Source organism: Miniopterus schreibersii (assembly GCF_964146895.1).
Source record: "Miniopterus schreibersii genome assembly, chromosome: 1".
Taxonomy (NCBI): Eukaryota; Metazoa; Chordata; class Mammalia; order Chiroptera; family Miniopteridae; genus Miniopterus; species Miniopterus schreibersii.
Window position 1 is genome coordinate 1,075,540 of NC_138101.1, and position 12,041 is coordinate 1,087,580.

The 12,041-nt window shown below is 50.7% G+C and overlaps 1 protein-coding gene across 1 annotated transcript in view; it reads left to right on the plus strand.

The window, feature by feature from the left end:
- Positions 1-12,041, plus strand: part of RNF4 (ring finger protein 4) — a 34,801-nt gene that overhangs the window by 13,599 nt on the left and 9,161 nt on the right. Inside the window, exons 3-6 of the mRNA XM_081144002.1 lie at positions 1,087-1,201; positions 3,403-3,482; positions 11,121-11,290; positions 11,845-11,893. Coding sequence (XP_081000128.1) covers positions 1,087-1,201; positions 3,403-3,482; positions 11,121-11,290; positions 11,845-11,893 — 414 coding nt within the window. The remainder of the gene's footprint in view (positions 1-1,086; positions 1,202-3,402; positions 3,483-11,120; positions 11,291-11,844; positions 11,894-12,041) is intronic.

Genomic DNA, 12,041 nt, shown 5'->3' on the forward strand with positions numbered 1-12,041 from the left:
GGCTGGGGTGGGGGGTGCTCTGGGGTCCTGTGCGCATCTCCCCAACAGGAGTGTCCAGTCCTTCCACAGTCCCCAGGGACAATGCTTAGTGTGGCATGTAAGGAGTTAGAGTGGTAGTGGTCTCTTCATCATTGTGTCATCGAGCCCTGCGGCAGCTCTCCCAAGCTGCTGCTGGTGAGGAAGTTTAGACTCAGTAGTTAAGGAGCAGCCTGAAGTCGGCCATTGGGAAGCATAGCAGGCTGGGGCCCATGAGGAGCAGGACAGGGACGGGGAGAAAGAGCACGCGCCGGGCCTACAGGAATGGCAAGGCGACAGGCTCAGTGGGAGGTTCTGTCGCTTTGGACGAAGGCTGCAGGGGGCACATTCTCAACTTGCCTTTCAGGGCTGGCCAGGTTGGAAGTGCTGGGGCAGAGAGTGCGCTGCAGGCGTTCCAGAGGCATGGCTCTCAGGCAGCTCGGGGAACAGGCTTAGAAAACTCTGGTTCTTTGAGTTGTGGGTGGTGATTGTTGAGGGTAACCCACACTTGATGGTTAGAGGCCAAGTTTCCCAAAGGAAGACCTGCTTTCCCCAGTGTATAGAAACTGGGGAGACGGAGGGTATCTGGGCTAAAAGCAAAAAGGGCTCAATGAGGCCAAATACAAATTCAAGGAAGTTAGATCTGTCACTTTGGTTAAAAGAAGGGGCTCCCAGCCCTGGCCGTGCAGAAGGCAACTGATTGATGTTTCTCTTTCATATCCATGTTTTTCATCCCCCCCCCGCCCACCGAAGTCAGTAAAACAAATAAGAAGGGGTTCCGGCCAGATCCTGGTCTGGACCAGAGGCTTTGGTTGAGTGTATGTCATGTGCTTTTGATGGAGTGATAGTTTGATTGAACGAGTTTTATAGAAAATGAACTGGCTCTGTGTTCTGGGTGATATCTCCCTAAACATTCAGTCTCTAGAATTGCATGTTTTGAAAGGACCCCAACCTCAGATATGCTCCCTGTCTCCTCCTTTTTCTTCCTTTCTGTTGATTTTTTTGTCTTGCTGAAATCCTGTCAGTCAGGAGCTCACGTGACTGTTCCCCCCCCCCCCCCCATGCCTTCAGAGAAAGCGTCGTGGAGGGGCAGTAAATTCTAGACAAGCCCAGAAGCGAGCTCGGGAAGCAGCCACCACACCTGAGATGGCCTTGGAAACAGAGCCCATTGAGCTTGTGGAAAGCGGTAAGCTCTCTGGGGACACCATGACCATGGGTCACTCGTGGGCGTGGGTGACCATCCCCGCAGGAGCCAGTCGATGCCCAACAGTGCCACCTACCAGCGATGGGGCCTCAGTTTCCTCCTCAGAAACAGGATAATGTCATAGCTGCTGCACAGAGTTGTCATGAGGCTGAAATGAGTCAATAAGGTAAAACGTACTCTACAGGGGTAGGCTCAGGTCAGTGTCTTTCTATGACCTACAGTGTCAGTAAATGACACTCGCCTCGTTACAACTTACTGCTAAATAGAGCAGAGCTGCCCCTTTGGTGTTCTGGGACCTCCACGGGTCTAAAACGACCACTTGCTTGGTGGGGCATACCAGTCGGCCTTCAGGGAATGTTCAGAGGGAAGGGGAGGCTGCCCCAGGCCCACCCTCACTGTTTGAAAGCCTGTCTCCAGTTTGCATGGCCTTGTGAAGAACTCAGCTTCCTCTCTTTTTCATTAAGACAAAAAAACCATCCAAGAAGGCAGCAGTGTGGCTGCCTGTGTGGAGGGAGTTTGGTGTGCAGAGGCCAGGCTGAATATTCTGGCTGCACCCAGGGAAGTGCAGGTGGCCTGAACTGCATCCCATTACTCTGCATACACTAAGGTGGTTGTTATATCTGTGATACTTGAAAACTGGCCTTAAAGAGAAGCCTCTTGTCTGAGATACATTGCACGGGCCCTTGAGAGCAGTGAAGTTCTCGGTACTGTCTCTAGTCTCTGAGTTCCCTCTGAACTGTGAATCTCAAAAAGCCCGGAGCCTGAGACCTTAGCCCACCCACCCTCCCACCCCAAAGCTGTCGCCCTGGGGTCTGTACCCTGCCCTTCTTTAGGGGAGGCCGGTGCAGAGGGTACTCCTGGGGTCTCCTGGAGGGCTCAGAGGGTCTCCTAGAGGGCTGGGGCCTGGGGAGGCGGGACACTTCTCATCCAGCAGGCGGTCTCACTGATTATGCAGGACTGCAGGCACTAGCTGCCGTGTGAGTCCCGCTTTTATGTGTAAGAGCCAAAAACTGTGTCCACCGGCAAGAGAACAAATGGTTCTGTAAATGTGGTATATCAGTACATGGACTACTCTTTTGAAAAGAACAAGGTCATTTTGTATAAATTACATTGGACATCTCTGATATAGTGTGTTTTTTATTCCTGTGAAACTTTTAATACAAGAAAATAAAAGCAATTTTGAGCATTCTAAATATATTACAAGTCACTTCCCCCAAATAATAAACAAATACTGTTTTTAAAAATTCTACCCTCATGCTTTTTAAAGTTAATAACAGAGGAAAATGGGTATAAGTCTTTAGGCTTAGAGAACTGGAATTGTGCTCTGCCCTTACTGTGGTACATAAGTGCCAGGAACTGTTGGGCATGTGTGCTCCTTCCTACTTTGTGCTCATATGGATGCTGCAGTGGACCCTAGGGCTCAAAGGCAAGCTGCAGGCCTGGTCCAACCCATTTGGGTATGTTGGGGTCCCAGGGGCCCATTAAAACATACCTGATGGCTCCAGCCGATGTTGCTCAGTGGTTAGAGTGTCAGCCTGAGCACTGAAGGGTCTCAGGTTCAATTCCCAGTCAAGGCCATGTACCTGTGCTGCAGGTTCCATTCCTGGACCCGGTTGGGGCACGTGTTGGAGGCAACCACTCGGTGTCTTTCTGACATCATTGTTTCTATCTAAAAAGCAGTGAATGGGAAAAATAGCCTCGGGTCAGAATTAAAAATAAATAAATAAAACAAACATAACTGATGAAGGTGCTGAGCTAAGTAGGGCTTGAGATCTGTGGGCAATTGACAGCCACCAGCTTCCCCTGCTGAGGGGAGCAGAGGTTTCGGGCTCATCCTTCCCAAAGAGGAAAGCCCTGAGCTGAGCATGCCTGGTCCCTTCCCTGTAAGTCACTGCCTCTTCCCTGTGAGGGAGCAGGTGTGAAGGCACAGAGATCTAATCGTGTGGCAGTGAGGCCACAGGGATGGAGCTGTGCTTGTAAAAACCCTGTGCTGCCGCTCAGCCAGGTTCTGGAAGCACATTCTTGGGCTGTCACCCTGAAGAGGGGCTGGTCCTCGTGCTCTTGATTCTGTGCTTCAGGGGGGGTTTGCTAGAAGCCTGAGCTTTATTGTCCTCTTGTTAATGAAGTGAGAGTGTATGCTTTTCCTTTCCTCCTAATGTTTGTTAACATGCTTTGTTTTGAAGCTGGAGATGAAATAGTGGACCTCACCTGTGAATCTTTAGAGCCCGTGGTCGTCGACCTGACGCACAACGACTCTGTTGTGGTAAGCCTTGAACTCCCGTCGGAGTTGGCTCTTGTTTGGGCCCCTGGCCAGCACCGAGGTCTAAAGGCCTTGGTCACAGTTTAGGTTCATGCTGAAGAAATGTGTGCATTTGGTGATGAGCCCAACACAGATGTTTCACTGGCTTTGTTGCCTATGGATGGAAAACCTGTGTGTCTATTACCTTCCCTCTGTGGGCACAAAAGCTCTTGGGGGCAAACTCTGGCCCTTCTCTCTTTATCCCTGACTCCACACTTTGCCCCAGCCATGTGACCCTGAGCAAGTCACTGAGCCTCATTCATTTTGTTTGTCGAGTGGGGACATGCCGACTGATCCATAGGTTGTTGTGAGGACCAAAAGAGATGCTGGCCCTGAGTGCCTGGCACTTGGGGTGGTGCCCAGTGAATATCAGTGTGTGCCCCAGTTGGTGAACAGGAGTGCTTGCTCAGTGCTGCCAGTTCCCAGAGAAGCTGCCTTGGAGGATGCAGGTACCTGGTGTTGCCACCTGGTGCCTTGGTTGTGTTGTGACTCCAGGGAGGGTGGAGCCTGGGAGGCTGCTGGTGCCCCCTTCCTGTGGCACTAGGTCTGGACTCTGGCAGGGAGTGCTGCCCTAGGGGAGGAGACCTAGGCTGGTCAGGATGTGGGGGATGAGTCTGGTCAGCCCACAGGCCCACATCCTGGGCAGCTCACCTCTTTCCAGGACACCTCTTTAGCACCTTTGGTAACGGTGCAGTTTGCGGAGACTGTGACGTTTGATTGTGTTGTGCAGGTGGGCAGCAGGTACCGTGAGGTTAGTGGGGGTTGCTCATAGCCGAGTCTCCCCTTGTGGCCCATGGGTCTTGGGTTATTGTGATGGCTTTAAAAAGGAAAGGGTGAGAATGAGACTATCCTCACAGATTCAGAGGTTTAGACCCTGGCTGGGTTTGAAAGCACTGGACTGTCTTGTCTTGTGCCCATGTCTGTGTTGTCCTGTCCCTGAGCCCCATCCCAAAGAAAAGGCAGTGGCCCTTACCAAGCTACCATACTGCCCCAGCAGCAGAAGAGAGCTTAGGGTCGCTGGCTGCTAAAGAGAAGCTGCAGTTTCCCCGAAAGGAGCTGGGACTTGGTGAGAGAAGTCAGTGGACATGGTCAGTGTTCTGAAGTCCGTGTGTCACACAACTTGGCTGCTAGTCCCTGTGGCACCCTGGGGTCCTGGAAAGGTAGTTGAATATGGCACCTTGGCTTCAGCCTGCAGCCTCGTTGCTGATTAACACTTAAAGTGATGCCAGGTTCTTATTTTATCCCATGTTCAGTATGCCCGGCCCTGGGGTTGAGCCAGGGTTCTGCTCTCAAGACTGTCCACTCCGTGCCCTCCAGGTGACAATGACTGGCCCCTGTTGGTGGCACACCCACCCTGTGACGTCCTGGGGACTAGCTGTTTTTAAACCCAGCCCCTGCACACCATGTCCAGGGAGGCTTCAGAGACTGCATACAGACTCTGTTTCCCTCTCAGAGGAAGTCACAGCCCACTGATTAGGAGAAATAAAAAGTGCTCTAAGAAGCAATGAAGCTTTGCACATCTCTGCTTTGTCATTTTCCCTCAACACTTTTTTTTTTTTTTAGAAAATTTTTTTTTTTTTTTAAGTATATCTTTATTGATCTCAGAGAGAGGAAAGGAGAGGGAGAGAGAGAGATAGAAACATCAATGATGAGAGAGTCATTGATCAAGCAGAAACCGGGCATGTGCCCTGACCGGGAATCGAACCCTGATTGCCTGGATCCTAGGTCAATGCTCAATGGCTGAGCCACGCCCGGCCAGGCAACACTTTTTTTTTATCCTCACCTGAGGACATGCTGAGAGAGAGAGAGAGAGAGAGAGAGAGAGAGAGAGAGAGAGAGAGAGAGAGAGAGAGAGGAGAGAGAGAGAGAGAGAGAGAGAGAGAGAGAAACGTCGATGGGTTGCCTTCCCTACGTGCCCCGACTAGGGATCCAACCAGCAACCTTTTCAGTGCACAGGACAACGCTCAACCAACTAAACCACTGTGGCTGCACAACACTGACTTATTTTTGGCATTGCGTACCCAAAAAAGGCTGTCACTGCTGGGTCCCAGGGTGTGTATATCTTTGATTTTTACGAGATTAAGTCCTATTTTCCAAAGAGGCTGTATCAGTGTGTGTGTGGGGTGGTGGTGGACGTTCCCTCTACTCTACCCCTTGACACCTAGTAGCACCCCATGGTGGATTTAGTTTGTGTTTTCCTGGTTACTGTTGGGGTTGAACACCTTTCACGTTTATTGGTGGTTCATTTTCCTTGTTGGTATAGCGCCTTTTGAATTATTTTTTAAGGTTTTTGTTTTGTTTTGTTTTTACAAATTTATCCCATAAAAGTATATAGAACTTTTAAAGTAGCTGAAAAAATTCAGCTAGAACAACGCATCCCCTTCATCTTTTTTTTAACAGTGAATTTTTTCTGCTCAGTTTTCCTTTGTTTTCTTGTTTTATATTTTAGGAATTTTAAGTAAGTTCTGAATATGAGACTACCACTTGTTATATTTTGTACCTTTTACTCAGAGGCTTGCCTTTCTCGTTTTGACTTATACACAGAGGCTTCTAATTTAAACACGGTTGAAGTTATCAGCTTGTCAGAAGAAAATCTCATTGTAAAAATATGTTCCAGTATTCTGAGAGTTTTGCCTTTCACGTTTAGGTGTATAACCCATGTGAACTGACTTTTGACTTTTGCGTATGGTTTGAGATGGGGTCTTTAATACCTCTTATTAAAGTTTTAGAATGCTCCCTGGGTGGTTCTGCAAGCCTTGTTAGAACCCATGTCCCTCTATGCACTGTTTAGGTTGCTGTTGACATGGTGAGGGTTTGCTGCTGTCTTATCCTCACCCAAGGGTATTGATTTCAGAGGGGGGAGACGTCGATGTGAGAGCAAGCATCCTTCGGTGCCTTTCTGTACGTGCCCTGACTGGGAATTTAACGGGCAACCTTTCTGTAATGGGACAATGCTCCAGCCAACTGAGCCACACTGGCCAGGGCAAAAAATGGTGTTTTAAAGTTCTGTCCTCCCCTCCCCTCCCCTCCCCTCCCCTCCCCTCCCCTCCCCTCCCCTCCCCTCCCCTCCCCTCCCCTCCCCTCCCCTCCCCTCCCCTCCCCTCCCCTCCCCTCCCCTCCCCTCCCCTCCCCTCCCCTCCCCCTAATAAAAGGGTGACATTCTTGTTTCCAAATCTGAAAGAATCCTTTCAAAGTCTCACCTTTCATAAGACCTCTGCTGTAAGGTGTGTGTTTGTTTGTTTACACCTTTTATCAGGTTGGAGAGAGGGCTCTGTTTCCTGTTAGGCTACAGTTTTCAAGTGGAGAGTTAAGTTGGTTTCTAGTCTTAAACCGATTCAACATTGTGGTCACGAAGCTATCTTTTTGTCTATTGCTAGGTTCAGTTTCCTAATATTTTATACTATGTTACGTTTGCATCTACTTTTATGAGTAAGACTGGTTGGCCTGCAGTTTTTCTTCACGCACATTGCAGAGTTTCCATATCAGAGTATTGGTATCTTTAGCCCTCCCTTTTTGTGTGTTCTCCAGAAGATTTTGCCCAATTGGAATTATTTCTTTCCTGACTGGTAGAACTCCAGAGTGACGGTACCTAACCCAAAGTTTTAATGAGTTTTGGTGATTATAGTTTTTGGGAATTTGTCAGTTTCATCTAAAATTTTCACTGTTTTTGGCATCCATTTTGTTCATATGCCTTATGTTGTGTGGATCTGTAGTGATGCCTCCTTCATTTCTGATACAGGCTGTTTGTGTTTTCTCTCTTTTTACACTAGTCTCACCAGGGCTTTGTTAGATCTTTCAGAGAGCCAGCTTTTAGCTTTATATGGACCCTTTCTTGTTCATTGATTATTTTTCTGTTTGAGTTTATTTTGCTGTTTTTCTAAGTTAATAATTTTGACCATTTCTTTTCCAGTAAATGTATTTAAGATTATATTTTCTTTAGCTGTGGCCTACAGATATTGTTATTGGTATTTTATGCTCAGTTCAGTGTACTTATTAAATTGTATTTTTTAACTTCTCTTTCTTTTTAAAATGTTTTATTACTCTTTATATTACTAGTCAAAAAGAACATTCTGCCTGTGAGTCCTTGGCCATTGGATGAGACTGCGGGACACCTGCCTGCTGGGGTGGCTTCGTGGACGACCTGCCCGTGGCTCCCAGGCTCTGGGTTCTCTGGGGCTTTCTGAAGCACGCCTCGTGTGTTAAGAATCTGCCGGGCTTTTTGTTGTTGTTGTTTCCTCATCTAGGTTATTTTGTTCCCTTTACTTTTGATCTGTTACCTTTTCCCTGATACTCTTTATTTTAAAATATGCCTTACCTTGTTTGTTGTTTTCAGTGGGAAGATCGATAGAAACACTGGCCTGCATTTACTGGAAACGCCTCTGTGTTTCCCTCCTGCTTTCTCCTGGGCTCCCCCGGCATGCAGCTGCCCGCATCTGCTCTGCTGGAGAGAGACTAGTTCCTCTTAGGAAATGGAGTCTTTACCGGGAGGTTATTGAAAATGGGGCTTGCCTCGATTCTTCCTTCATTGAACTTGAAAAGATTGTTTATTTAAAGTCAGTTTGGTCTTCTCAGGATCTTTATGTGGTCTGTTTCTTTAGGGCACGGATGAATGGTGCTGTTTGTGTTGTGTCTGTACTGCGCCTGGTTTCCCAATTATGAGACGATTGAAAGGATATGCTTCACGAGGCTCCTGCGGGCAGGGACAGAGCCCTGTTCGTTTCTGTCTAGTAGTAATGGCATGAGGGGCACACAGTAACAGCGCGAGTGAGCCAATGTAGTCATAGATGAAGAAAGAAGCTGGGCAGCGCAGCCAGGCCTGGGGAAACAGTAGTACACAGATGTGGATTTCCTGTGTTTGCAGTTCTCCTGGCAGTGCCCCAGGAACAGCGATCTGTCCCTGTGCGATGTCTGTCATTGCGGAATATACTCAACTGCTGGGTGGAAAGAGCAGCCTTTGGTGGGCCCAGTGGTTGTTGGGTGTGACTGTGTTTTCCAGTGGAACAAGGTTGCCTAGAGCAAGCGGCTCTGAGCTCTGGGTTGGGGAGCAGGCATCCTCAATAATTCTGGGGGCCAGCTGGTACAGAGGACCCCAGTGGTTCCTGCTGCTCTGCTCTACCCTGTCGTTCACCCCCAGATGTTGCTACAGCCCTAAGAGGCACTGATCAGGAGCCTGCGACATGGGTGTCAGCACTTGTAAGTGTTTTGAGGCTCACCTGTGCTTTGGAAGCTTAAAGGGTGACCTGCCTGGGGTCAGTGTGCCCAGGTGTGAAAGAAAGCAGCACCAGGTGCCTGCTGCTTGTTCGTGTTTTCCAGGTGTCTCCATCTTCTCTGACCTGTGGTTTAGTCTGTGGCCAAGGGAGAAGCCAGACTGCTAATCTGGACCAGTTTGCCCCAGTTCTGATTGCTGGTCAGGCCAGGTGACTGAATGCCTGTTGTTTTGGTTTGGTATTTGTTTCTTTCTTTTTTTAAATATATTTTTATTGATTTCAGAGAGAGGGAGAGAGAGAGAGTTGAAACATCAGTGATGAGAGAGTCATTGATCAGCTGCCTCTTGCACGCCCCCGACTGGGGATTGAGCCCGCAATCTGGCATGTGCCCTGACCGGGAATCGAACCACAATCTCCTGGATCCTAGGCCAACGCTCAACTGCTGAGCCACGCCCAGCCAGGCAGTATTTGTTTCTTAAAGGCCTCTTGGCCAGAGGAGAGGCGCCAGAGCTTGTGCTGTCCTTGTCCCATCGATTTGCTCCTGCTGTCCACGTTTCTGAAGCCCTGGTGCTCTTCCCTGGCCTGTCTCTTGACAGGCGAGTACTGTACTACCTGTGGGCTACAGCCAGGAGGAGGGACATTGCAGAGAGCAGACAGTCACACCACAGGGATTCTGAAATGATGTGGTTCAGCTGATGGGTGGAGGGAGTGCTAGGAGGTGGCAGGGGTGCCGGGAGGCCAGGCTGGGGCACTGTGTTCTCCTGTTGAAGATTGGGACAGTCAGTCATCCTGGTGAGAGAGGCTCTCTGGTAGCTATGTGTGGAGCCCCTGCTCTGTACCAGGTCTGTGGGGACCTGTTCCCTCACACTGCCAGGAGCTAGTGGCATTCTGTCCTGTCCCCATGTATCCCCCCCGAGTGTGGCCCATCTGTGCTCTGGAAAGTTGGGGTCATCCTGTCCACAGCAGACCTCCTTCTCCCTCTTCTGGACTCATGTGGACAGCCCCTCTGCCAGCCAACTCTGTCTCCCAGTAAATGTGGCCCCCGCAGTGAGGTTGATGCCTCCCAATTTCCTCATCACGCTCTGCAGCCTCCTGGGGGAGGGGCTTCAGTAGCCCCATGTGTGGGCTTCATGCTTCTGCTTCCTGGGATGGTTGTTTGTGCCCATTAGGGTCCACTCCAGTTGTTCTGAAGCAGAAATGGGTTGTATTCATGGGAGCAGTCACTCTGCGTGAAAAGCTGGAGGAGCAGGTCTCTAGGAATAACTCCAGCATCTTGCCTTGAACCCAGTGTGGGAGCTGCCAGCCAGGGTCAGTGAGGGGAGGGCAGCAGGCTGTCCTGAAGGATCGCCCACGACTTGTGGGGGAGCGTGGCCACTGCAGGTCCTGTAGACACATGGCCGGTAACTCAGAGAGAGTTGTGGCCTGGCTGGAAGCCATTGTAGCAAAACGGGTGTGGATGTAAGTTCCGAGTAGTTGGGAGGCCCGTCCAGGTCTCAGTCAGGTTTTTTGTGGCCTCCAGAACACAGGACTGCAAGTTCAGTCCAGGCCTGGGTGTGTGCGCTCTCGTCAGTCCCTGTACGCGGCTTGCGTTTGCTTGTTGAGAGCGTGTTTAGTACTGCACACCCTCATCCCAGTCAAGTCCCCATTCTTGGCAGCAGGCCGCATGGAGTCAGATTCTTGTCATTGGTGAGCATGTGGAGCTAGTCCTGGGCTCTGTGTCCCTGGTGCCCTGTGGCTGAGGCCATGTCTCCCTTAGTCCTCACAACAGCGAGGTGAGTGGTGGGCATTGGTTTGGCTCTGTTCTTACAAGAGGAAGTTGGTGGCTTCCAGAGGGTAAAGTAACTTCCTGGGGTCACATGGCCAGCAGCCCCCACAGATTTTCTGCAGCAGCTGCAGGGAGGCAGAGGCCTGCCCCACGCCACAGCAGGGGGGTGGGGAAAAGAGGGGGATGGGTTTTGCATTTGAAATAAATGCTTCAGCATTGTCATTTATGCATTCAGAAGACATGGAATGTTTTATGTCAAACTGATTGTGTTTTTCTCTTTTTTTCCCTTTTTTAAAGATTGTTGATGGTGAGTGGTTTCCTTTTTCACTGGGTTTGGATGGACAGCTGACATGAGATGGGGTGTCAGAAGGCCAGGTGGGAGGACACCTGAGATGACGCTGTGGTCAGATTGGCCGGTTGAGCCTATGCCAGTAGAGGAAACTTATCCCTAGCACTGGGCTTCACCCCCACTACTCCGGCATTTGCCTACATGGCCAGGGATGGGCTTCCGTGGGCTGGGCAGGATCTCCTGGGGTGTGGCAGCAGATCTCTCTGGGGTCTGGGACTGGCCTTTCCATGGTGGGGAAGAAGGGTAGTGGGCTGGGGAGGCCCTTCTCCTGAGTCTGGACTCACATCTTAGAAAGGGGGCGGCCAAGGAGGAACCCTAGGAGGCAGCGCCAGGACCATGCTGACAGCTGTGTGGTGAGCAGTGATGACGAGGAGCTGTCCAGGGACAGAGACGTGTATGTGACCACACACACTCCCAGAAACACCAGGGAAGAGACAGCTCCAGGGCTCAGGTACCTGCATGCCCATCACCCTCCTGCTGCCGTCCTGGGGACAGGCTCTCTCACCAGGAAGCCTCTGGCCATGCGGGACCTCCCTGGCCCCTGGAGTCGGGTCCTTTTCCCCCTTAATTTCCCAGTGAGGAGGGTGGTAGGTGCTGGAAACAGTGGGCCTCTGAGCCATGGTCCGGGGAGGGCTTGTTGAAGCATCTGCCTGGCGGCTGTGTGCAGGTGGGGCTGGTCCAGAGCAGGGCTCAGCTGTTCCCACCATGACCAAGGCGTGCTAGGCACCAGCAGGATGGAGGGGGGCTAACGGGGCAGAGGCTGGGCCATGTGGGAAGGACACGATGACTCAGGTTGTCTGCACCTTCTAATCTCCCCCTTTTTCTTGCGGCCCTGCTGACCCCGTTGGGGTAGCTGGCCTTCCTGTAAGTCCCTGGGTCCTCGGCTAAGGCAGGGTCGGAGGAGGCTCTTGGAGGGGAATGGCTGCACATAGGAAGCCCCTAGCGTGAGCAGTCACTCAGATGTCTGCATTGGCTGCAGCACTAACATGAAGCACTATATTCTAGGCCCTCCGGTACAGTCAGTTGTCCGATCTGCATGGATGGATACTCAGAGGTAAGCACTCCCAGCTGTCACTTCCCGCTCTGGCTTCCACACTGCTTCAGTGAGGGAAAGAGATTAGCGAGAACCCTCTTGCTAGGTCGGATTGGACCGCTTTCTTCAGTCCCGCCTGGATGGCACATGGTTTGTCGTTTGTGTGTGA